Source organism: Stenella coeruleoalba (genome assembly GCF_951394435.1).
Source record: "Stenella coeruleoalba genome assembly, chromosome: 4".
Classification (NCBI taxonomy): domain Eukaryota; kingdom Metazoa; phylum Chordata; class Mammalia; order Artiodactyla; family Delphinidae; genus Stenella; species Stenella coeruleoalba.
Window position 1 is genome coordinate 125,527,219 of NC_137149.1, and position 26,971 is coordinate 125,554,189.

At 39.6% G+C, this 26,971-nt stretch overlaps 1 protein-coding gene across 7 annotated transcripts in view; it reads right to left on the reverse strand.

The window, feature by feature from the left end:
- Positions 1-481: 481 nt before the first annotated feature.
- SMAD1 (SMAD family member 1) overlaps positions 482-26,971 on the reverse strand; it is a 262,695-nt gene continuing 236,205 nt past the window's right edge. For all 7 annotated transcript variants that reach the window (XM_079920869.1, XM_079920868.1, XM_079920871.1 and 4 more), the window contains 5 exons: positions 18,622-18,879; positions 15,643-15,759; positions 12,305-12,526; positions 5,784-6,040; positions 482-1,842 (listed from right to left, as the gene is read on the reverse strand). In XM_079920869.1, the coding sequence (XP_079776995.1) occupies positions 1,699-1,842; positions 5,784-6,040; positions 12,305-12,526; positions 15,643-15,759; positions 18,622-18,879 (998 nt within the window). In that variant the 3' untranslated portion in view covers positions 482-1,698. The remainder of the gene's footprint in view (positions 1,843-5,783; positions 6,041-12,304; positions 12,527-15,642; positions 15,760-18,621; positions 18,880-26,971) is intronic.

Sequence of the window (26,971 nt, forward strand, 5' to 3'; positions counted from 1 at the left end):
GGTGGGGCTGAGAGAGAGAGAGGATGGGCTCATCCCAGTCACAAGTAGATGGCAGAAGCGATCATCCTGTCTCGCTGCAGTTTTAGTTCTCCTTCTTCCCACAATGTTACGTCCTTTCACATTCATCCTTGCATCCTCATCTGAAGTTTAGAAATTGGGACTTTTGGTGGACCGAGAGGCATCCCCCAATAATGGCCGCTACAGACACTGCTCACACGAGAAGGTATGTTTAGATCTGGAATCCCAGGTTGTGCAAGTTAGCTTTTTCTTAATTTCTAAAGTTCCATATGTCTTTTCTTTTCTGATTTAAAGTGACTCTGCTCTTTTCATGATTCAGTCTCCCTGTCTCTGCAATTTAGGTTTTCAGTCATCCAGTTTGTTATGTTTGGCAAAGAATATTTGAGAAAAATCTCTCAAGAGAGTGGTGAACTTTATTAATTTTAAAATCTTGTGCGTGAAGAAAGGAAACAACAAATTTTTAATCAAAGTAAGCAATAATGACAGGTTTATTTAAAATTTCCAGTAGAGAAAACCCACTAGTTTTGGAATAAAAGTACTCAATGTACGAGAGCGTAAGTGAATATAAAAGATTAGCAGAAGAAAAATAAAACCAAACACAGTACAAAAAAACTTAAAAAGTTTGAAATGGATTTAAACTGAGATGTTCCTTAAATCCTCCAAATATTTAACAGAGTTACTAGGTTTGGCAAACAATTCACTTGAAAATTAAAGCCTATTTCTGTATTGTAAACTCCATAAAAACTCCTTATTAAATTCAAGCACTCCATACAATTGGTACTGAAACATACAGGCAGTCAATTTCAGAATAGTAGGAATTATTCATTTGCTCTCACAGTTATATGAATTAACCAGCTGCATAACTGTTTTTTGGAGAGGATGGGACAGAAGATGAAAAAAAAAAAAGGGTAGGATAAAATCTCTAAAAAATTGAAACACAGCAAAATTCAGACATCAGTTTGTTTCTTTAAAGCAACAAACTGAATTTTTACAGTATATTCTACATTTGTCATTTCCCTCTCCCCCCGCCCCCTCCAATACTCCTAAATCCACTAGTCTAATCAATTCTTAACTTCCAAATATTCTGTACATATATATTTAGCAAAGAGCATATGCCTAACATTATTCTGACAGCATTATGGTCAGCATACAATTTTAGAAAGATTACTATGTATATCACCAAGATTAACCTTTACTTAAAAAAACGAACAAACAAAAACCATTACTAAACAAATAGTTTTAAAATATTATGAAAACCCATGTGAGAAGACTCCACATGGGCTCTAAACCTGATAAAAACACACGTCAGAAAGACTATTAATGCTCAGCTTCTGCCAAACGATGACCTTAAAGTGCCAAACACAACAGAATCTCTTAGGACCGTTTTTCCAATAGATGATTTGTCCCTGGCTTGGCCATCTCTCCTTTAACTATACACGAAGTCCTGCTAAAAGTATGCATTTTAGTTGATTTTACAATAGAATGTTACAATGTAAACTAAACAGGTTCTTATATCAACAGTATGTTACCCAGGTTTTTAAATTTCTGAATCCAACAGTTGGTCACAGAGGTCAAGTATTATCAAGGCTCCTTTGTCAGTTCAGATGGTGTCTGACTCATCCATCCTTCAAGTACATGCAAGGCTCAATAGTTTTCAAGAGGCAGAAGCCCGAGGCCGTTTTAAGACACAGATGAAATAGGATTATGAGGTGAACCCATCTGGGTAAGAACTTTATCCAGCCACTGGAGGGGGCCATGCAGATGGATCTCAATCCAGCAGGGGGTGCTAGTAACATCCTGGCGGTGGTATTCTGCTCCCCAACCCTAGAAACAACACGGGAGGTCATTTAACTTGTTTGACTCAGTGGTTCAACTTATGAAGTAAAAAGAGCTCACATAATCAGACACTCCGATTAAAGATCCGGTTCTCTCCACAAGACAAACGTGCACAAATGTGCACACACGATTTGGCAGGCAATTTCACAGCTCCCCAGAGGCCATCCATGGGTTCCAGATTAAGAAGTACTGGTCTTGGGGAATGAAAGTTTCAAACTACATTATAAGGCTGTTGTAATAAAGATACTTTCTAACTTTCATTTTTATTGCCCATTATCTCACCGATAATATTGTGACAGATGTTGTTAAATTCTCATTTCATCATCAAGGAAATAAGGAAAAAGGCATGTAAGACAAACTGACATTCTGTTTCTTCCTATTTAGGCACTGAAGTCTCTATAAACACAGAGCTTGACCTTTCAATCTCTAAGCAAAACTGGCAGGAGCATGTAAGTATCCAAAAATCTATTAGTAACACCTAACCATTGCCCTGAATCAATTAGTAACACCTAGCCATTGCCCTGAATCATCTGTACGAGAGGGTAGCTTGCGAGGCAGCTTCAGGATTACTGAATTAAGACATGAAAGCTGACAGAAGCAAGTCCCTGTACAAAAGAGAAAAATAGTTTTGCCATTGCAAAGATCAAAACCTCACTGGTATGGTGGATGATGGCATACAAGGGCCTGATAAACCCTTGTTTCCTGAGGGATGTCAGACAAGGCCAGGTTCTATTTATCTCTGCTATCTACCTACCCCAGGAATTTCAAGAAACGTATCTGAATATCAGAACTTTCAAGAGAAAGTTGTGATACATGAACTGCATATGTATAAACATCCATGCATTTGTACATATATCAACAAACTGCTAAGTTTAATCAGAAGATTTATGTGCATGTTTCCTACATTAGATAGTAAGTTCTTTGAAGGCAGAGACCAGATCTTATTTATCTTTGATCTCAAACATCTAGCACAGTGACTGGCACAAAGCAGAAGCTCCAGGAACACTTGTTCAGCTGAAATGACTTGGAGTTTTCAGCTATGCGGAGTTTACTATGCAACTAATTTATAAAGTATGTGTTTTATATTAAAGTCCAAAAATGATCATCTTTAAAAAATAGTACAAAATTGGCTATTAATATTAGTAAAACGTTCTATATCCTTTCTCTAGGATGCTAAGTGTGAGAGGGCAAAGTATGCAGTCCTTATGATAATAAAGAACAATGTTGTACCATGTGTAAATTTTTTGTTGCTAATGTATAATAAAGTAGCTGCCCTTTGTCATGTCAGCAGGGGGATTAAAATAAGATGTTTATCTTTAACTCTCCAAATCCAGCTTCCTAGCTATGTCCATTATAGCCTGTATAACCCTTCATTCCAATACTTACCACTTTATACTATAATTAAACACAGACTGGGCCATCAGCATCTTGAAGCTAGACACTTTAGGTGCTTTTTCATCTCTGTATTAATTCTCTGGAATGGTGCTAAAAATGTTTGCTGAATAAATGAAATCTAATACATTTTTAATGCGTATCTCTGCATTATAAACACTTTTTATCAGCGTAACGGTGGTTTTTACTTGTGTAAAAGTCAATACTTAAAAATGTGTAAAAGTAAAATCATTAAAATTGATTGGGTAATCCATAAGAAATAAGTTTGAGGAGAAAGCCAATTAGAGCATTGGAGTCATAAATTCTCCTAGAGTGGTCCTTCAATAACAATAGACTTATCAAGGGACCTCAGTAATGATCACCACAGTTCCCCAACTGCAGCCACCCTTTTTTTTTTTTTTTTTTTGCGGTAGGCGGGCCTCTCACTGCTGTGGCCTCTCCCCTTGCGGAGCACAGGCTCCAGACGCGCAGGCCCAGCGGCCATGGCTCACGGGCCCAGCCGCTCCACAGCATGTGGGATCTTCCCAGATCGGGGCACTAACCTGTGTCCCCTGCATTGGCAGGCGGACTCTCAACCACTGCGCCACCAGGGAAGCCCGCAGCCACCCATTTTAAAAATAATGAACGTGGGGATCAGGAAGGAATCCCGGGTCCTTAATCACACACACACAGAACTAGAACCTGGATCTCCTGACTCTCAAGAGGTCTTCTTTCCTCCATATCAATAAAAACAACAAACACAAACAATGCTGGCAACTCACTGTCCTCATTTTAAAATTCATTTCAGTCAAAATGCTAAGTCAACAATTAAACAGTGCACATTACTAATGGATGAGAAAGCTCTTTGTAGTCTCATAGGTACATAGCATATAGGTAAACCTCTTGAAAAGGTAAAAAAAAAACCTCCTTCAATACTAAAAAGTTCTGTACTCAGCTATAAGAAACTGTTGAATTGTGTTTCAAGAAAACACACTGAAAACCTGCTAATGTGACTCAAAGTAGGGAAAAAATGATATTCAGGGAAAGATACCTTTGACGTAAAGGATGATTAACAAAGTAAGGTTCCAAAGTTACCCTCTGTAATAAATACAGCACAGAACAGGTTTAACAACAAGTTCTGTGAGCTTCTGAAGAGAGGATATGAAAGGTGATTGCCTCGCCCAAATATATAATTAGTTTTGTTTCTCAGAGTAACAGAGGAGGAAAATCTGTCTTTGAGGATTCAGAGCCAAGTCAGTCAGCCACTAGAATAAGTTTCTGACTCATAAATTTAATCAGACATATGAGTTTCTTTTTTCCATTTCGATGGCATCTTAAAGCTTTTTATTTCTCAGAGGCAGAAGAGGAGGCAAAAAAGAGATCAATTCTTGTGAGCGATGTCTGTAACCTTCACCCTCCTCGAACCTCACAGCACAACCCTAGCGCTGAGGCAAGGGCCTTATTAACTCTTGAATATAAGAAAATCGGGGGAAGGGGGGGCTGGGATGTAGTGAGAGAGTAGCTTTGCCATATACACACTACCAAACGTAAATGGATAGCTAGTGGGAAACAGCCGCATAGCACAGGGAGATCAGCTCAGTGCTCTGACCACCTAGAGGGGTGGGATAAGGAGGGTGGGAGGGAGATGCAAGAGGGAGGGGATATGGGGCTATATGTATACGTACAGCTGATTCACTGTGTTGTATAGCAGAAACTAACACAACATTGTAAAGCAGTTATACTCTAATAAAGATGTATTAAAAAAAAAAAAGGATCAGTGTCATATGGGACAGAGCCACCCCCAGTGGCACTCATACTAGATCAGTGCATCCCTTGCCCACCCATATGTACCTGAGAATAAATTATTGTTTTTCGGAAAAAAAAAAAAAAAAAAAAGAAAATCACAAGCTTTACTGGAACCACTAAAAAACTGACCAATCAAAAATAAATCTCAGTGTGATGAACTTTTACTCTCACACACAAAAAGGACCACTTGCTTATTGTTGAAACAAAAGTAACAAGTGTCACCGTTCTAAAAGTACTACCAAGCATAGCATTAAAAAAAAAGAGGGGTGCGTTTATAGAACTGATCTCTGGGAATTCCCTGGCGGCCCAGGGGTTAGGACTCTGCGCTTTCACTGCCAAGGGTGAAGGTTCAACCCCTAGTCAGGGAACTAAGATCCCTGAAGCCACGTGGCACAGCCAAAAAATAAATAAACAAAAAAACAAAAATAAAAAGAACTGATCTCATAAGACAACCATGCATTTAAAGCATATACTTTATATATATATACATAATAACATATTCTAATAGTATTACAATAGCTAAAATAGTGCTACTTGAATAAGGAAAAGTTATTAAAGCCTGCTACTACTAACATTTAACACAAACACTCCTATATTCCAATGATACTTTCCTCATAGTTGACATCCTTGTTAAAGGTTAAAAATGTCTAGATAATAAGTTGGTGTCTATGGACACATATCAAGAGGATATAGATTTACATATAACATGGAAGTGCATTAAACCCTGACTAGAGGAACCAGAGCTCACTTACCTTCACAAAGCTCATGCGAATAGTACACATTTTTGTGAGCTCATAGACTGTCTCGAAGCCATGGTTCACAGACTGTGCCAGTAACTGAGCAAATTCTTGGTTGTTAAAAATTTTCAAACTACACCCACTAGGGATCTTGCAAACAGTAGTGGGATGAAATCCGTGATGGTAGTTGCAGTTCCGACTCTGCACAAAGATACTACTGTCACTGAGGCATTCAGCATATACCTCGCCTCCGACATAATAAAGATGAACTCCTGCAGGGAGACAAAGCATAGAGTATGGTCATTATCGCTTTTCACAGCTGAAAAGCATCCGTGTAGCTTCAGAATGTAAATTTACGTGGTTGATTCGATAAACAGACATTCTCCAAGTCTTGCACAATTGATAAAATCTTAGTTAACTGTATTAGTTAATACAATGTCCATATGTCAACATGCATGTCTAGAAGGTTGTAGGAAATAACACAACAAAGTCTCTTAAAAATAAGTAACAGAGTGCAGCAATTTCATTTTGAAAAGCACTTAAGGCCTATTTGGCCATGAATTGAGAGCAAATTCTCACTTTAAAAACATAGCACAATAAAGCTGAACTTGATCATGGGATCCTACACATATTCGTTACATAAGCTCTCTTGTATTTATCTTGCAGCTAAGCTTTTCAAAAAATTTTAGGGTAGGGGAAGGGAGGATTGAGAGGAGTAAAAGAACTAGAAAACCACAGGTGGAGGAAGTACTGCTGAGAAGTGTAAGATGTAAGGTCCAGGGCTTCCCTGGTGGTGCAGTGGTTGAGAGTCCGCCTGCCGATGCAGGGGACACGGGTTCGTGACCCGGTCCGGGAGGATCCCACATGCCACGGAGCGGCTGGGCCCGTGAGCCATGGCCGCTGAGCCTGCGTGTCCGGAGCCTGTGCAACGGGAGAGGCCACAGCAGTGAGAGGCCCACGTATCGCAAAAAAAAAAAAAAAAAAAAAAAAAATAGATGTAAGGCCCAGGGGGAAAAAAACCTAGAAAAAGTAATTCATACTGTGTGTAATCTGATCTCACTCAACTATTACCTGCTCCAAACTTCTTCCTGTGAGACCTAGAGTGCCAGGAGTGTAGGAAATTGATCTTACCCAGCCTTTAAAAAAATGAAAGGGGAAAAAACCACTCTGACAAAACCCCACACCATTATAGGCCACCCAGCAAACAGTCACATCCCATGTGGCTTTCAGTGATGGACCTTGCAGGTAACTCTGGCAAAGCTTAGTCAATGCAAGAACCTACTGTCTCATCCAAAATACTATGTGCTCATATGTGTAATCCAAAAAAACCAGTAGTACTGATGAACCTAGGGGCAGGGCAGGAATAAAAGACGCAGACGTAGAGAACGGACTTGAGGACACAGTGGGGGGAAAGGGAAGCTGGGACAAAGTGAGAGAGTGGCATGGACATATATACACTACCAAATGTAAAATGGATGGCTAGTGGGAAGCTGCTGCATGGCACAGGGAGATCAGCTCAGTGTTTTGTGACCACCTAGAGGGGTGGGATAGGGAGGGTGGGAGGGAGACTCGAGAGAGGGGATATGGGGATATATGTATACGTATAGCTGATTCACTTTGTTGTACAGCAGAAACTAATACAACAGTGGAAAGCGATTATACTCCCATAAAGATATTAAAGAAAGAAAGAAGGAAAAAAATGCAAGTCGAGCTGATGGCTGTGTCTACAGGGCTGTCATGATTTGAGTGAACTAAAGTATTTTAGAAAAATGAAAAAAAAATACTATGTGCTGTGTTGATATGTATACACAATGGCTAAGACTGCTGTAACAATTAAATAGCCGCTGGAGCAGAAGCCCATTTTTCTGTCTGATGTAGAGAAAACAATTTAAGGGTGTGTGTGTGTTTGCTACTTTTTTCCTGATTATAAAAATGAGGAATTTTCATTTTAGAAAATTTAGAAAGTAAAGCAAAATATAAAGAAGCAGAAAACATTATCACTCCTTTAGAGGCCCAGAGGCAGTAACTGTGAATACACATCGTATTCGGTCTTGAGTATCATTAAACTTTCTTTGCAAACATTTAACATATCTCCACCATTGAATGACTACAACAATTTATTTAAAGGATTCTCCCATCATTGGACCATTCTGTTGATACTAATTTTCTGCTATGATAGCAATGCCATGATGAATGTCTCAGCATAATTTTTGATAATATCATTAGGAGCAATTCCTGGAAGTTATGTCATTGGATCGAAGGCTCTTGATTCACTTTGCCGGAGCGCTTGTATCAATATACACTCTCTCCAGCAGCAGATGAGTGCCTTTCTCACTTCACCCGTGCCAGTACTGAGTCTGAGTTTAAAACAACAACAAAATTCCCCTAATTTATAGCTGGAAAACAATATTGTTTTAATTTGCACGTGAGCCTTGATACGCTCTCCTCTGTTTACTAGCCATCTGTGTTTCTCTTATGGATTTACTGTTCATATTTCTTACTTATTTATTCCTCTGGGGTTCTAGTATTTTCATTATTTTTTTAATGAGCTGCGCATATAGGAAAGATATAAATAATTTATTTCTTATTTGTTTCCCCGTTAGTCCTTTGTCTTTTAATTTTGTTCACGGTACCGTTTTTCTTTAACCTACAGAAGTTTGAAATCTTTAAGTAGACAAATCTCTTGCAATCTTTCTGTTGCTTTTTATGCTTAGAAAATCTCTGCCACTCTTTTTTTTTTTTTAAAGCATTTTCCAGTCTATCTCATCCTTTTTTTTTTTTAAATTTATTTAATTTTTGTCTGTGTTGGGTCTTCCCTGCGGTGCACGGGCTTTTTCTCCAGTTGCAGAGAGCGGGGGCCACTCTTCATTGCGGTGCATGGGCTTACTGCGGAGTAGTTATGGCACGCAGACTCAGCCGCTCCGCAGCACGTGAGATCCTCCCGGACCGGGGCACGAACCCACGTCCCCTGCATCGGCAGATGGACTCTCAACCACTGCGCCACCAGGGAAGTCCTCTCTGCCACTCTTGATCAATATATGTTCTTCTAGCTTTTCAATAGCTTGCCTTAAAAAATAATTCAACTCACTAATCCATTTGCATATGTGGAATGGGGCAGGGTTTCTACCCCCAGCCTCCCTCCAAAGCTAACTTCGTTATTGCAGGACCACTGGAAGACTCTACTAATTTGTTATGCTTCACTTATCATACATTAAATTTTTAAATACAGTATAGTCTGAGTTTACTTTATTCTATTGTTCTCTCTACACACCGATTTAATTGTAGTTTCATAATCTTTCATTAATCGTCACCTTGAGAATTTTTTCTTTATTCTTCCATTAAAAAATTTTAGCTATTTTCACTTATTTATCCTTCTGGGTAATATGCAGAATACATCTTCCAACTTTCAAAAACAAAACATTGTGATTCTGACATGGATTGTTTAAACTATGAACTAAATTAGGAAGAATGAATATCCTTAAACTGTTCTCACAATATTAAGCCTTTTCTTTAAGGAACACAGACTACCTATTTATTATTCAAATTTTCTTTCGCTCTCAGTGAAATTTGGTTTTCTTTACATAATTCTCATATGTTGCTGGTTCAGATTGTTTACGCATTCTGCTGCTACTGAGAATGTAATTTTCCTCTCCATTATATTTGCTAACTGGTTATTGCCAGATTAAAGAAAACTGATATATAATTTCTAAAACTAGAGTCAAGGCATCTGGAACAATTTGAAATAACAGCATTCCCAGAATCCTTATTTTCTTCCTAATTGTTAATAGGAATGTTCCAGAGTACAATGGCTTTTTACTACATTGGAGTAATGGTCAACTTTAGAATATAATGAAAACTATGTCCCTCTGTTCCAAATGTATGCAAAACTGTGTTTATATACAATTTCAGGGGTTTACAGACCACAGAAAGATACCCATACGATATGAACCTGAGTTCTGACATTTCATCATTAGATGTGTAGTTTAGGCTTATATTTTTTCCTGAAGCCTACTACGGAATTATCTATCAGTTCCTGTTTTAAGAGTTGTTGTTTTTGTTTCCAGGATTCAATGTTAAACTTCATCTCAAATGTCTTTTAAGCACCTATTGAATAACCTTTTAATTTGTTCTAAATTTCATAGTAGGTCATTTAAAAAAACTTTTACTCTGGAAATAATTTCAAAACTTACAGAAATAGAACAAACAACAAAGAAAAACAGAACAAAGAACACCCACACAACCATTCTCCAGATTCACCTGTTGGGACAGTTCACTCCATATGCTTCATCATGGGTACCTCTGTCCTCTCTATTCTTCCACACACACCCTCATATACACACACATAGGTACATACATGTATACATTCGGACACAGGATTGTTTTAGGTGGATAGATATCTCTATCTATAAGCATAAGATACATATATAATTTCTTCCTGAACCATTTCATCATGGTCCTTTACCCCTACATACTTAAGTGTGTATTTCCTAAGAATAGGGGTCTTCTCTTACAAGCCACAGCATAATCAGCAATGCCACTGCATTTAACACTGATGTAATACTTCTATCTTATCTACCACTCATATTCTAATTCTGTCTGCTGACCCCAATAATGCTCTTTGTAGTACTTTTGCCCTGTCTGCTGCAGGATCACGTCCAGGGGCAGATTATTACATAGAGCTGTCATGTTTCTTTAGCCGTTTTAATGTGGAACATTCTCACACCTTTGTCTTTCGACATCAGTATTTTGGAAGAATACAGTCCCTTCTCACCCTTTGTGTCTGGGGTCTGTCTGAAGGCACCCTGAGATTCGATTCAGATCTGCATGCTCAGTTGGATTTCTGTGTAGGTGACGTTACTCCCTCCTCAGAGCACCACAGCTGGAGGTTCACGACCTCCATCTGCCTCTCACTGGCGATGATAATTCTCATCGCCTAGTCAAGATGTTGTCCAATTTCTCCACTAAATAGTTACTGATTTTTATTCTCCCATGTCAGTAATAGGCAGCCTGGGAGGAGATACTTAAAGACCATGAAAATATCCTGATTCTCATAAAAAGTTCTCTCTATATTTAGCATCACTGACTGTTCTTGCCTGATGGTTGCAAAATGGGGACTTTCTAACTCCACCAACTCACTCTGCATTTACCAGTCAGCCTTCCCCATTCATTTATTTATCTGTTACTGGCATGGACTTATGAATTACTATGGTTTTCCAGTGGTTTAAAACTCACTACTGTATTTAATTATTTTGGTGCTCGAACTATCCCAGAGTTGGCCAGTGGAAGCCCCTCCAAGTTGGCTCCTGGGAAATGCCTCCATCATGTGCATAAGTATTTGTTTACTTTCGGACATAACAGAACGTCTCGGCTCATCTTGCATCTACCCGTCTCAGCCTTGGAGTCAGCCCTTTCTCCAAAAGCCCTGGTTCCTCCTCTTAGCAGCCATGGAGTTAAGAGATGATGGTCTGAGCACTGTATGTGCTTATTACTACTGGGTATCTTTGCCTCTTGGCCCTCTCAGCAGACAGATCAGAAACTATATGCATGCAGAGACACATCCACATATGCCTTCATACACGTGCATACATACACGCGTACAGGAGTACATAAACATGCATGTACACATTATTAAAATCACGATCTCACACTGATACCTCCACAGGGTTTATTTTTTACCCTTCTCCACACTTGTATGTCTCTTCTTTTTTTTTTTTTTTTTTTTTTTTTTGTGGTACATGGGCCTCTCACTGTTGTGGCCTCTCCCGTTGCGGAACACAGGCTCCGGACGCGCAGGCTCAGCGGCCGTGGCTCGCGGGCCCAGCCGCTCCACGGCACGTGGGATCTTCCCGGACCGGCGCACGAACCCGTGTCCCCTGCATCGGCAGGCATCAAACACTGCGCCACCAGGGAAGCCCTGTATGTCTCTTCCTATTCCACAGTGAAAACCCAGGTTTACCCCAACAACCACACATTTAGTCATTTGCTTAATATTATAATACATCTTAAAATTTCATAACTGTCTCCTTCACACTGCCACTAAATAATCAAGTCTATTAAAAAGAGTTCAGGACTTGTTTGCAGTCGCTCTACCTTACCTGGCTCAGGCTGAGGTTCTGTAGCCAAATACTACATATTCATAAGTTATTTTGAATTAGTTCTTTTTTTTTTCCCCCAGTGGGTCATGGTATTCATTTGAAATACATTCGGTTTACTTGTTTTCATTTGCTTTTTGCTTTTAGTTTTAGGTTGTAAAGAATTTTTTAACAGCTATTTCATTCTTTGGCAAAACACGTGATAGAATGGTGTCCCCAGATAGCAAATCACTATTCCAGCTATAATTATTATGAGTCAGGAGACCGCAAAAATCGCTGATTGGAAAATGAAGAACTTCCTGATAATACAAATTGAAAAAATATTTATAAACCGTACCGGCAAGTGTATATCATCTGGTATTGACTCCAGGAACGACTGGTGAGTTCTGGGGTAAGAGGGACATGACAGACAAACATTTGAGAGAGGTTCCAGTGAAAGCTCACCTTTCCCGATGTGTCGCCTAGTGTTTTCGATAGTGGAATTCCGGTTGACGTTGGAGAGCAGCCCAAGGCAGAAACGGTTCTTGTTGTTGGAAGGATCGGTGAAGCCATCCACCAGCACGCTCGTGGAGGAGGCATGGAAAGCTTCGCCCACACGATTATTGAGCTCGTAGTAGACAATAGAGCACCAGTGTTTTGGTTCCTCGTAAGCAACTGCTTGAACATCTTTAAGAAAGAAAAGCTGAGAGTCAACCATGGTGAGTGCCCTGGGCTCTCAAAAACTGAAACTTGTGTGGTGAAGTTGGCTCAGGGCCGTGGAATGAAGATGTGAAGAAGCCACTGCTATGATGATGTATAGAGTTCATCTCCGATCTCAGAAGCAGGTACTCCTTGCTAAGTGCGACATTCACCTTTCACTGGAAGATATTTTCTCCAGCGGCCGTCAGATAACCAAGACACTGGCTGAGCAAGCACACAAGCAGCATGTGCTGAACGCTCTGTAATTCACCAAAATGGAAATGCCCCCACCACTGACCCTGGCTCACCATCTAAAGAGACGCAACAAGTGGCAAGTGAAAAAACAAGTGCGGAGAGAACAATAGAGGACAGGAAATGTGCCAAAGGTGCTGGCACAAAGAGGAATTACTTTGGACAACGCCTCAGTAGGCCGACGCTTTTTCAAAGCAATGAAAATCAGTTTCTAATTATTGATAAGAAGTTACCTTACTTCACATTCGGTTGCCAATAACTCTCACAGCTACAGCTTTGCTCCAGTCCTCAAGCTCAGGAAGAAATCCTGCCAGCTGGCCATTCTTACAGGATGAATCATATCTCTCTCATCCAGATTTCATGCTAACTTCCTTATATTTGCTTTAAGTCATGCAGAGCAGGTGTGTTTTGTCTCTCCATTCCCAGAATGGGCCAACAATGGAAATTACCCAGCTTTACTGACAGGATGCAGCTTGTTAAGTCAAATCTCTTAAGACTAACAAATCTCCAAACAGAACATGCTTCTAAACATTTGCAACTAAAAAGTTCTAAAGATAAGTTCCTTCTGTAGTAAAACCTCTTATACCAGTGCTTTAGCAATTCCAGGAATACAAACCATATGTATCTAGTATGCCAATATGTAATGATCTGAGGTTTATGAAGACTTGAGTGTACAATCTTAAAAAAAAAAAAGAGAGAGAAAATCCACATTGGAAGCACGAACTCTAACTGTTAAGGGAGAATGACCTCTGCGTTCTTCACATCAACCTCCACGAATATTGAAATGAGCTTTACTGTAGAATTCGGTAAAGAAAATGATCATTAAGAAAATCCACACATACAGTAACTGCTTTATACACTTAAGCAGGTAAGCTGAACACAAACACACACCATCTTCCCTGTTTGCTAAGTGTTATCCCATGTCAATAAGCTGTACTTCAAAGAGCAAAGTTTTAGTGATTTACAGGTGCCAAATCTTAAAGAAGACTGCAACCTCATAAAGAGAAGGCTTTTTTTTTTTCCGGCTGTGCCGCACGGCAGGCGGAACTTCCCCGACCACGGATCAAACGCGCACCCCCTGCACTGGAAGCTCGGAGTCTTAACCACTGGACCATCAGGGAAGTCTAAGAGAGGGCTTGAATCAGCTGTCAGGATTGCTCACAGGACTATTCATCCAGGTTGGAGGCTGGCAATTGTTTTTTCTGTAAAAGGCCAGAAAGGTCTTGGGGGCCACGTGGTCTCTATGGCCCCTATTCAACTGTGCCCTAGCTGTGCAAAAGCAGCCACAGATAATATGTAATAAATGAACACAGCTGTGTCCCAATAAAGCTTTATTTACAAAAACAGGGAGCAGGCTGAAGTGGCCCGTGGGCTGCAGTCTGCTGACCCCTGCTCCAGGAAAACCACCAAAGTATAACAACCACAAGGCCAATAGCCCGTCCTCATGAAAATATTAAGTGTAAACTTATTCTAATGGGGAAAGAATTTTAAGCCATTTAAAGGGAAAATTTTAAAGCAAACTGAAGGTCTGTTTCCTGAAATCAGACATTTTGGGCTTAGCCACCATGGCTGCAGGTCCACAGGCTTATAACTGTTTCACAGTGCTGTGCCCATTCTCTCCTGCTATTCTGTTCCCCAAATACACATTCCAAGGATGTGTGAGACAGGAGTTATTTTCCCCAACCAAAATCTTTGTCAACTCATAATTTTATGTTTGAGAGTATATTCTAGAGATTATCAAAATACAGAGCTAATAAAAAAGATGACAGACAGCCAATAAAAAAGACATAAGAAATGTTTACAGATTAAAAAGGTGTAAATTCCAATTTATTACACTGCACACTGAAGGAAGGTTGAGTTCATCCACAACTTTTAAGAAGTTAGACGATATCAGCAACTCTGACAAGGTCTGAGGTATCTGCAGACCTTTACTGAAAAAGTGATAGGAATGAGATAAGACATACCTAGTAACGAAATGGCTCTTTAACTTCAATTTGCATTAAATGAATACAAATTGAATGAGCCATCTCTGCCGCTGCTGAGCTGCTGAGCGGGCCAGCGAAGCACTTTCCTCCAGGGGAGGTTACCTGGGGACAGTTTCACTCAATGTGTGGTCATGACTTCTTACAGATGCTCAGGGATTCTCCCAACGCTTATTTACCCGAGTTCCCTGCTCGCTTAAGCCTCTGCAGACCTGGCAGAATGATGGCATCCTCCTCTCAGACACTGCCAGGGATCACAAAGACCCACCCTCTACTAGAGAGGAAAAGAAGTCAGCTCCTCAGGGTAAGAAAAGGAAAAACATGCGCCTCCCACCCCTTCTTGTAACAAGGTAAGAAACAAACAAATAGAGCAAGAAGGGAACAAAAGCTATTAGTTTGTTTCAGCTGCAGCTATACATAGATGAGGCCTAGAAAATAGATGGGGCTTATGAATATCTATTCCAACGACCAAAGAACCTTTTGGAAAGCCTTGTTATACGAACTTTAAATTTTGGAAATCACCAGTGAAAACTCTAGTTTTACGTTCTTTTTTCTCCCTCAACATCCTTTGTCTTTCACATAAAAATACTCTTTTATCACCAATTCAAAAGTATTGAGTATTGAAGTTATAAACAGATGACTGCACAATTGTATCTAGGCCTTCATTAGTTAAATCAGTGCGCCTGTTCTTCATATAAAAGGCTTATCTGTAATCCAAAGAAGTCTTTCCATTGAGCTTCTCTTACTATAAGTGCTTATCTTTTTCAAATAGCTATCTTTTTAAAGACTAATAAAAATCTGTGAGAGAAAGCAACGCTTGGACAGATAAACTTCAGACTCTGAAAGGGAATAAGCAGCAATTCATTTTACCTCCTCTGTTGACTTCTGAGGGCAGTGAAGGCGCCATTATATTTGTGTCCATGGGCTGAGAGCCATCCTGGGTTATGGGATCTTCAGGAGGCAGATAAGCAGGTGGAGGTGTATCGGCTACAAAATTTGGAAAAAAGCTCTGGTAAGCACACGTGCTTAAAACATATATTCTCTTCGGTGCCGAAATTCTTAAGAGATTAAGTTGCCATTTCAACCTCCCCATCGGAAGATTAGAGGCTACAGGCGCTGGACCGGGTGTACATTTTTTGAAAATTACTACCATCTTATGCAATAAATAATCTTATACAATTGTAGTGAAGATTCAGTGGGACGAAAGCACCGTATGCCAGTTCTAGAAGTTGTCTGCCTATCGAGGATCATGCCATTTTAAAACAATCAGAAGGGCATTTAAACATGCTTTCACCCAACCCACCTTAAAAGGGCCTCTGCATTTCATCATTTCCCTGGTGGACGGAAAACCTTCGAAAGCTACGCAGGACTTCTTAAGAAAAGGAGCTTCAGGGTGTCTTGCATTAAATCTATGGGCTCTTAGGGATTTATCAACTGAGTTTCATTACAGCCAACTTACTGGCTCCAACTGTGAATTTCCCATGACTTCAAGAAATCTGCTGGGACTACCTTCTCCCTACCCACTTAAATATATATAACAGATTCACTTTGCTGTACACCTGAAACTAACACAATGTTGTAAATAAACTATACCCCAATAAAAATTTTTTAAAAATCTTCTGTACCCATATTAAAAAAAATAATAATCACGAGTTTCAAAATCCCTAGTAGCAGAATAATAGGAAAGAAATCAGTTTGTCGCAACTATCTTCTATTTCAGAATTTGCATACATGTTTCTCCTGGAAAGCTCACAGCTAACTGGCAAATAAGAGGCAAAGAGTGTGATTTTTGAAACAAAGAACACTAACACAAGTCTTGTGCTTTCTTAAATAAGGATTTCCCACAAACAATCCTTTGTGATGGAAAAACAAGTTCCTCATGGGCTATGGTGAGCTCACCTCATACCACTTAGCACATACAACAGAGCAGGGAACAAAGCTTCACCTCAAAGAACCACCAATAGCTTGGACAGGTACTCTAGACCACTCAGGGCAACCATCAAATAGAAAAAGCGAACACTACTCTTTCAGAGTTTCTCAAGAGATTTCCCAGACTGACTTTCCAGCTGAATCACAACCTGGCCACTTCTACCGTCCAGGTGCTAACAAGCCAGGCCTCAGAGCACAAAGACAGGACTATGGGGACCTGATCTGGATGTATTTTCCACCCTTTCTCCAGCTTTTTAAAATTCAGCTTCTTCCCTGCAGCTGTAACACTGCCTCTGCTTTACTTCCAGCCAGGAATGAAGACAAAGAGCCTCCTCTGAGACCAAATCCAATACCATTTCTGCAAACAAGCTGGTGAAAACTTCATCAACGACTTAAGGCATCAGCGTCCCTGGGAGGCACCAGATACTCTGGGTGATGCTCTGCTCTCCCCACAAGGTCCTCCTCCCACCCCTTCAGCTTTCTCTGCTCCATATTTCCTCTACTTGGCCTGTGCCTTAATCCCTGACAGCTGGGGACAAGGTGTAAATTCAAGCAATAATCTTCAGTTTTTTCACTCTTGGGCCCACCCTGGGTCTGCCACTGCTCCACAGCCTTCCAAAACAATCTCCTTACCACTAACCTGTTCCTCAAACCCAGCGGGTCCAGGAGGGAGTGCGGTGGATAGCAGATTACCAGATGATACTAGTTTGATTTTGAAACAAGTCTATCCCTCACCCTCATCTTAAACCATTTTCGACTGAAAAACAAACAGTGCAGGGGCTTCCCTGGTGGCGCAGTGGTTGAGAGTCCGCCTGCCGATGCAGGGGACACGGGTTCGTGCCCCAGTTCGGGAAGACCCCACATGCCGCGGAGCGGCTGGGCCCGTGAGCCATGGCCGCTGAGCCTGCGTGTCCAGAGCCTGTGCTCCGCAACGGGAGAGGCCACAACAGTGAGAGGCCCGCGTACCGCAAAAAAAAAAAAAAAAAGTGCAAGATAATAGGCTAAAAATGTAAAAAAGCAATAAATATATAAATAAAAGATAGGAATATCAAGTGTGGACCACTTTTCAATTTTTGAGGACACACCAGCTCTGCTGTCGAATTCAAATCTGCCCAAAAACATTTCAAGTGATACATTAAACATGCTCGCCCACTCATTTTCCCTTCCTGCAACGTTAATAGATGTCAAGTGTATCTTTGCTTGGCGTATCCTTTGTGAGGTCTGCTGGCGAGAAATTGGGCACTAATCATTTTTTGAGGTGCTCGCTTATGAACCTATAACTCGAAAAATATAATGTCCTAATTACTCATTTAATTTGACAAACATTACACCACCAGAGAAGTCTAAAAATGAAGGATAATGGTTTTTTTGTCTTTGTTAAACAAGCAGATGGTTTCCAGTACTCCTGATGCAAGTCTTTTGTTGTTAAAGTCTATGTGTCTTGGGATTACATCACCACTTAAACGAATCCAATTAAGTTGTGTGGTGGGGTGTGATCCCCCAGGAAATATCTTTTCTGAGGCTGCACTTACGACAGGGACTTTTCCTTGCATGGGAACAGCAAATGTGTGCAGCATGCTATTTTTTTCCCTGTTCTTTTATCAAGCGCAAAGGCTAGAACAACTATGCCACTCCCAGAAGGATGCAGCTGTTTTAAAACCTTTCAAAAATCAAAAATGTATTCAAGCATCTGTGCCAGACAAATAAAACACTGGCTCCCTTGGCTAGAAGTCCCCGTTCATTCAAAGTTGCATCCTGAGTTCTAGAGGCGCAGTGCCACGTACCAGGGCTGGAAACTTTCTCCATTCCAGGGAACCCAGCTTCGCCTTAACTCTGTGATGACAATTTGACCACAGAACATCACTGTTCTGTGGTCAAATCTGATCTGACCACAGAACATCACTGAACACTGCAACCTACCTGGCATCTGAAAGGGGCTTCCTGGGTCTGAGCTGGTCGGAGAGTGAGGGTAGGTGCTACTGCTGCTCCCAGGAGAGTTTGGGTAACTGCTATTGGGAGAATGAGGAAACGGATGGCTGCTGGGTTGCTGGAAAGAATCCGGGAAAGTGGCGTTGAGTGGCATGTGAGGCTCATTTTGTCCTAAGTTCCGGAACTGAGCTAAGAGGCTGTGCTGAGGATTATATTCACTGTGTCTTGGAACCAGTACTGGAGGAAGAACTGGAAAAAGGGAAAGAAAAGAAAAGAGGGACAAAAATGAGAATGATGAAAATCGTTAATAACGTCACAATAAAACACAATAAAGTTGAAACCTAATCTGTAAGTAACAACAAATTATTCGAACACTGTCATGCTGCCAACTGAAAGGCACCATTCAAATGAAAAGACATTTTTCACTCAGGAATAAATGCAGTAAACTCTACGGTCTCCTTAGAATCACTGATGGCCTATGCCTGGACCTGCAGCATTGACAAACTACCCGAGGAAAGTCTGCAAAATACATTCTTTTAGGTTAAAAATGTTAAGGTTCCCTTATTCTTAATTTTTTCATTCACTAAAAACCAAAGCACAACTAGGAACATATATCGCCACTGACAATTCCAGTTAACATCTCTGGCTGATAAGATTTCACATTTAAGAGTTAATAATATTTATTGAATGCTATGAGTTACTCACCACAAATGCTTTAAATGGACACATTAACTCACTTTAAACCAAAGGAAGTATAGTAAATAAAGTTGAGAGGGTAAATACAATGAGCTGTATAATATCCAAATGCCAATGAAGACAGTTAATTAGATAAAATGTGATTTTCTGTGGGACAGACTTTATGTTGTGTCCTAGCAGTCATACTTTATGAACATTTTTCCTCTAAGGATCTTTTTTTTTTTTTTTTTTTTTTTTTTTGCAGTACGCGGGCCTCTCACTGCTGTGGCCTTCTCCCGTTGCGGAGGACAGGCTCCGGACGCGCAGGCTCAGCGGCCATGGTTCACGGGCCCAGCCACTCCGCGGCACGTGGGATCCTCCCGGACCGGGGCACGAACCTGCGTCCCCTGCATCAGCAGGCGGACTCCCAACCACTTGCGCCACCAGGGAAGCCCTCCTCTAAGGATCTTAATGTATTTACCCACGTCTCAGTAATCCTTATCACTACCTGATAGGCAAAGGAAGAAACAGGTCATACAATCCACATTTTGCTAACCGAATGAATACTCAAGGTACAAAGGCCAAAAAACATACACACCAGGAGAGAAGGAAATAAAACAACTTAAGCCATTCCTAAAAGCTCCGTATGTTAGGAACCTAAGGAGTTAATGATTAGCATGGTCCTCAACCTCCAGAAACCTCCAGGGGCAAAGCCACTACAAAGGCAATGATAAAGGGAAGGGCAGGCTGGCTTCCAGAGCCCTAACTGGGGTTAGCAGCTTCTTGCCAGGGTCACCAGATGGCTCCTCCCCATAATCAAGGTCCTTGGAATCCCTACTGCTCTTGTGGCCTTGGCTGGAAGGAGAAAAACAACCCATCTGGTAAACTACATGGGAGGGAAGAGGAGATTTAAAATCTGTTATTGTTGTTGGGAGTCAGGCCTCAGAATACATTTTCCCAAAGAAACCATATTTAGTGGCATTAGGAATTAAGTAGATTTTTGAGGGCTTTCCAGGGAATCTATCCATGACTGATACCATTTCTACAGGAAAAAGTACTCTTAATGCTTGGATTATCACTAATTTATGAGCTGAAAATTGTTTAAGAAAAAAAAAAAGTTTTTGAAGGTATTAAAAGTTCTCATGTGCTGTATCGTAGATTTCTCCGTAATCCTGTAGCAATAAGATTTGCTGATTCCCCTACTATTTGATCCCTTAGAAACAAATCTTTTTAGTAGAATAAATGTATTTTCCTTTTTCACACAGTGATGGAATCTGTCCAAATCAAGTCATCAAAAGCATGATTCCTACCTATAGTGGAAAAAGAATAAATACATATATATATATATATCAGAATTACTTTGTTGTATGCCTGAAACTAACCCAACGTTGTAAATCAATTACACTCCAAAACACCCAACGCCCTCCCCCAAAAAAAACCCAAGAAGGAAAAAAGTGGGGGGAAGGGAAAAGAAGGCCTAATTCCTCCTACCTTTCAGTAGTCATTTGAAATGTAAACCACTTTGCTTTGTTGTCGACAAAGTTCCCAACTGTCACAAAGGCTCCCCCAACACCAAGAGAAATCTATATTCCAAAATAAATACATGCTCTGAAATAGTGCAATATCTTTAAATTACCTATGCAATCAAACACTTTTCTTTTTCTTTCAACTGTTGCAGCCTGAATTACCGCTTCCCAGCTTGCCTTTTATGGTCATCTAGCTACAGCCTCCATCCTGATCCATACCTTTAAAAGGTGGAAAATACTGGCTTCTAAATCCCTCGTGCCAACTACAGCACCAGACAGCAACTTCAAACAGTTCTCCATCTCTCTTCTCTCTCCCTTCCTCTCTCCCACCCACACTCCCTTGCTGGAGCCGCTGTTTTAGAGACTCTTATTGCCTAACAGAGTTTTAGAACTGGGAATTTACTTCTTCTCACTGCTTGCAGATGACAGTGGCAGCAGAAGGCAATGTATTTCTATACCTCCGGCTGATACTACGCACACACGTGTTCCTGTGTAACTGTTGCGTGCTGTGCAGTGGTCTGGCTCTAAAGCACCAGGCTGCCCTTAGTGTACACCACAGGTGAGATCAATCAGCTTTTGTACATGACCTGGGATGTGAGCCACCAACTACAACAAAGCAGCACTCTATAGATGAACTTGACGAGATTGATACCTTTTCCTCACCTCTGATTATTAAGATGAGATGATTTTGCTGCTGATGATATAGGTACAGGTATATTTTAATGAACTTAAAAAAGGTACTGAGGTATCACACACCTATAATAAAATGCAGAAATCTTTTTATAAATGAAATCATACATACTCTTGTGTCTGGCTTCTTAAGTTCAACATTATGTCTGTATGATTGATTCATCCAATGTGTGTAGCATCTCATCATATGTATATATTACAATTTATCAGTCAGCCCATCTAACCTCCTCAGAGGATAATCAATTTCATTTTTTTCTGTTTTATCCTTTCTGTGTTTCTTGAAGAAATTAAACAGATAAATGTTTGCTTTCTTATTTCATCTTTATTACTAAAAGGAAAGGCAGCCTCCTATACAGCCTTTGCACTTAGCTTTTTCAACTGTATCTTAGGATTAACTTCATATTAGTTTGTAGAGATTGACCTTATTTGTTTTACAGCTAATAGCACCATAGTTTATTCAAACAATCTCCAATGCCTGGGCATTTAGGTAGTTTACAATATTCTACCATTACATACTATATTGCAATGAATAACTCCAGGCATATACTGCAGTACTGTTAAAGGTGTATCTTCAGGGTAAATTCCTAGAAGTGGAAATACTGGGTGAAAGGGTAAATGCAGGTATAATTTTGTTATCGTCAAGTATCCCTACATAGGGGTTGTACCATTTTGCATTGCTACCAGCGACAAATGAAAGTGACTTTTCCCTCAAAGCCTCCTGAACAGACTATGCTGACAGGTTTTTAAAAAATTTTTCTGATAATCTGATGGGTGGAAAATGGTAGGTATTGTGGTGCAATTCTAATTTATATTTCTATTATGGTGAAAGTTGATCATCTTTCCATGTATTTCAGAAGATGTATTTTTATCTTTTTTTGGTGAATTGCCTGCTTGTGCCTTTTGCCCATTTTTCATCTTCCCATTTTTCATTTATATATATATATATATATATATATATATATATGATATTAGCCCATGATATATTACGTTACAAATATCTTATCACAATCTGTCAATTTGTCTTTTGGCTCTGCTTATGTGCAAGTTTATTTTTTATTTTTTGGTAGTCAAATTTATCAATGTTTTCTTTTATGGCATATGGATTTTGAGTGATAAAAAGCCGCCTTCTACACCCAGACTGTAAGGAGGAATTCATCCATGCATTCTTCCAGTGCATATAAAGTTTCATATTTTACTTAAACCTCTGATCCATTTGGAGTTCAGTTTATTTATAGTATGAGGAACAGATCTAACTTTATCTTTTTCCAAATGGTTAGCCAGCTGCCCCAATACCATTAATTAAAAAGCCCAACTCCGGGCAATTCCCTGGCGGCCCAGTGGTTAAGACGCCATGCTTCCATTGCAGGGGGCGCGGGTTCGATCCCTGGTGGGAGAACTAAGATCTTCCAAGCCACGTGGTGAGGCCAAAAAAAAAAAAAAAGCCCACCCATCCTAGTGGTTGGAGATACCACCTTTCTCATAAATGTCCATGTATGTTAGGGTCTATCTTTAGACATCCCATCCCATTCCATTCTAGTCTGTGTCCCAGTATCACTCTGCTTTAATTATAGAGACTTTATAGTACATGCTAATATCTGTAGGGCTAGTCCCCTCTCACAGTTCTTCCTTTTCAGTGTTTTACTCATACGCTTACTTTTCCATATGAACTTTGGTTATCACCTTGTCGACCTCCAGAAAAAAAGATTACTGGTACTTTTAGTGGGATCACATTATATTTAAACATTAATTGGGCTTCCCTGGTGGCGCAGTGGTTGAGAGTCCGCCTGCCGATGCCGGGGACATGGGCTCGTGCCCCGGTCCGGGAAGATCCCACATGCCGCGGAGCGGCTGGGCCCGTGAGCCATGGCCGCTGAGCCTGTGAGTCTGGAGCCTGTGCTCCGCAATGGGAGAGGCCACAACAGTGAGGACCGCGCACCACAAAAATAAAAAAAAAAAACAACCAAAAAAAACATTAATTTAGTAAGAATATGTTGATGATGTTAAAATATTCTATTCAAGAACTAGGAAGGTCTGTCAACTCTACTTTTGCATCTTTCAGGACTGCCCCATAGCTACTGTCTGTATTAATTTGCCAGGCCTGCCCATAACAAAGTACCACAGAACTGGGGGACTTAAACAACAGAAATTTATTTACTCAAAGTTCTGGTGGCTAGAAATCTGAGACCAAGGTGTTGGCAGGTTGGTTTCTCCCGAGGCCTCTCTTCTTGGTTTGCAGATGGCCACTTTCTTGCTGCGTTCTCCCGTAGCTTACTTCCCTGGTGTTCCTCTGTATGTCCTAATCTCCTCTTCTTATAAGGACACCAGTCAGTTTAGGGTCCAGACCAATGGCCTCATTTTAACTTTCTAAAGACCCTACTTCCAAACACAGTCACATTCTTAGGTATTAATACTTATGATTAGGGCTTCAACAGATACATTTTGCGGGGGACATAATTCAATCTATAACACTGCATTAGGTTTTAAACATTTCTTATAAAATTAAGTATTTTATCTTTTCCGTTGCTATTTTAAATGGAGTTTTCTATTCCATTATATCTTCTATCTGGTAATTATTTATATATATGGTTATTGATATTTCCATGCTATTTTATATATTACTACCTGGCTGAATTCTTTTGTTGTCTGAGTTATTTTTATCATTGACTCATTATAGAGTGAGTTCTCCAGCAAATGATCACGTCTCCAACTAGTTTTACTCTTTCCTTTTGAATTGTTTTCTCTTGTCTGATTGCACTGGCTAGTAGTGCCAATACAATGTTAAAAAGTAATGGAGATAGTGAATTTCCATGACTTATTCTTGACCTTGGTGAGAATGCCTCTAGTGTTTCCCCATTAAGTAAGATGCTGACTTTAGGACTGACATATATAAATTATGTTAAGGAAGTATCCATCCATTCCTATAGTTGAGTGTTTTTACTAGGAACAGGTGTTGAATTTTTGTCAGAAGATTGTTCAGCATTTCTAAAGATACTATGATTTTTCTTCTTATACTTATTAATATAGTGAATTATCCCTGCATTCTGGCATAAGACCTGCTTGGTGATGATGTATTATTTTCTTAATGTGGGGCAGTAGAGTCTTATAACTAATATTTTATTTCAGTTTATATTAATATTCATAAACTATATTGATCTGTAAGTTTCTTTGTGTGCTATCTTTAGCAGGTTGTCATGTCACTGTTACACCTGCTTCATAAATGTTTGTGTGCTCAGAAACAGTTTATGTTTCTAAACAGACTCTAAATTGTTGGTAGACTCCCTCTCTTAAACTCTCTGGGATTGGTGCTTTCCTGTGGAGTAGTTCCTTAAAACTTTCTCTATTTGTCCTCTGTAAATAAATGTAAGCTTTCTATGTCTACTGAGGATAATTTTGGTAAATTATACTTTCTTCTAGAAAATTATCCATTTCACCTAGGTTTTTAAATTTACTTGCATAAAGGTATGCTAAGTAACCTTACAGTAAAATTTTGTATTCTCTTTATCAATATCTATTTCCCTCTTATTTCTTATTTTATATTTGTGCTTTCTTCTTGCAACACCTTTTTCTTCCTTTATTAAATTGACCCTTGGGTTGTTTTTTTTCAAACCAGGATTTGGATTTGTTGACTTGATCTGTTTTTTTTTTTACTATTTCATTATTTTTTGCTTTTATCTTTATTATCCTTGTCCTCATACTTCTGCTTTTTCTTTGGCTTACTTCAGTGTTCTTTTCCTAGCCTTTTGATTGGGAATTTAAAATTTACTTTTATTCTTTCATTTTTACTGATATAGGTGTTCAATGCTATGAATTTTTCTCTGATCACTGGTTTAAATGCATCCCACAGATTCTAATATGTAGCTGTTTGATCATTATTTCCCAGAAATTATGTAATTTATATTTTCTCATTTGCCAATAGGTCATTTAGTAGAAAAGTTTTAAAATTCCCAGAGAGAAGAGCTTATTTGCTTCAAATTTCTAGGTTTATGGCATTGTGATAAGAATGCTGACTGCAGTATTTCTAACTTATGGAACTTGATATTTTCTTTATGACCTACAATATTATACATTTTTGTGAGTGTTCCTTGCACACTTGAGAAGGTATATTTTCTATTATTAGGATGCAGTGTTTAATACGTTTCTGTAAAAACTACCTAATTAATCATGTTGCTTAGGTCTCCAGCATCGGGGGCAGGGTGTGTGTGTCAGTGAACTTCTTTTGTAAAGGATCGGAGAGTAAACATTTGAGGTTTTGTGCACTACAGGGCCTCTGTCACAACTATTCAACTCTGCTGTTGTAGTAAGAAACCCATAGACAATATGTAAACAAGTGGATGTGTCTGTGTGTTAAAAAGCTTTATCTACAGAAACAAGTAACAGACTTGACTTGGCCTGTGGGCAGCTTCCCAACCTCTGGCTGCTATGTTACTTACGTTTTTTCCCACATGACCTGTCTTGTATTTAGACTGGTGTATTAAAGTTTCCATTATTGTTGTGTTTCTATTCATCTTCCCTGCCATATCCTGCTTTATACAGGAGGTTGCTGTGATGTTTGGTGCATATATGTTCACTTTAAAGTGCTCTCTGTGTCAGTGCTTTTTGGTCTTCTGAATTCTATTTTGTGTGATACTAGAATCACAATCCCCTATTTCCTGTTGTTTACAAGTGCCTGATATACCTTTGCCAATTCCTTGATTTTTAGCTTTTTAATCACTTTGGGGGGGGGGGCGGATGGGTCTTCTGAATACAGCATAAAGTTTTGCTTTACGAACCAACTTGAAAACCTTTTAATTTTAATAGGTGATTAAACCCATTTATTTATTTTTATATATATATATACACACAAACACACACACACACACACACACACACACACATATACATGATGTATATTTTTATCTTGGGCCATGCCGCACGGCCTGTGGGATCTTAGTTCCCCGACCAGGGATTGAACCCAGGCCCTCAGCAGTGAGAGCATGGAGTCCTAACCACTGGACCAGCAGGGAATTCCTGCCCATTTACATTTATTGCTATGATTGATGTTTGGTCTCAACTCTGTCATGTTATTTTTATTAGAGTTATTGTAATATTATATTTACTATATTTCTCTATGTGATGTAATTATTTGTCTTCGATTTTTTTTAAAGGGAACTCTAAAGATAGTTTTATATTGCTGTGCTATGGTTATTTTTCTATTTGTATCTTTTAAGGTCTTCCATCTCTGTTTTTTTCCTTGCTCAACCTCATACCGTCTAGTTGGTCAGTTTTAAATGGTATCTTTTAATTCTCATCTATCACCTATACAATCAATGATCTTATTTTACTTTCCCCCTTTCCCTATTCTTCTATTACATTTTTATAGTTGTACTCTTTCTACTTTGTCAGAACAAAGTTTATATACTATTCTTTCATCCATATCACTACACTTATTTTAGCCTTATCTCTATGACTGA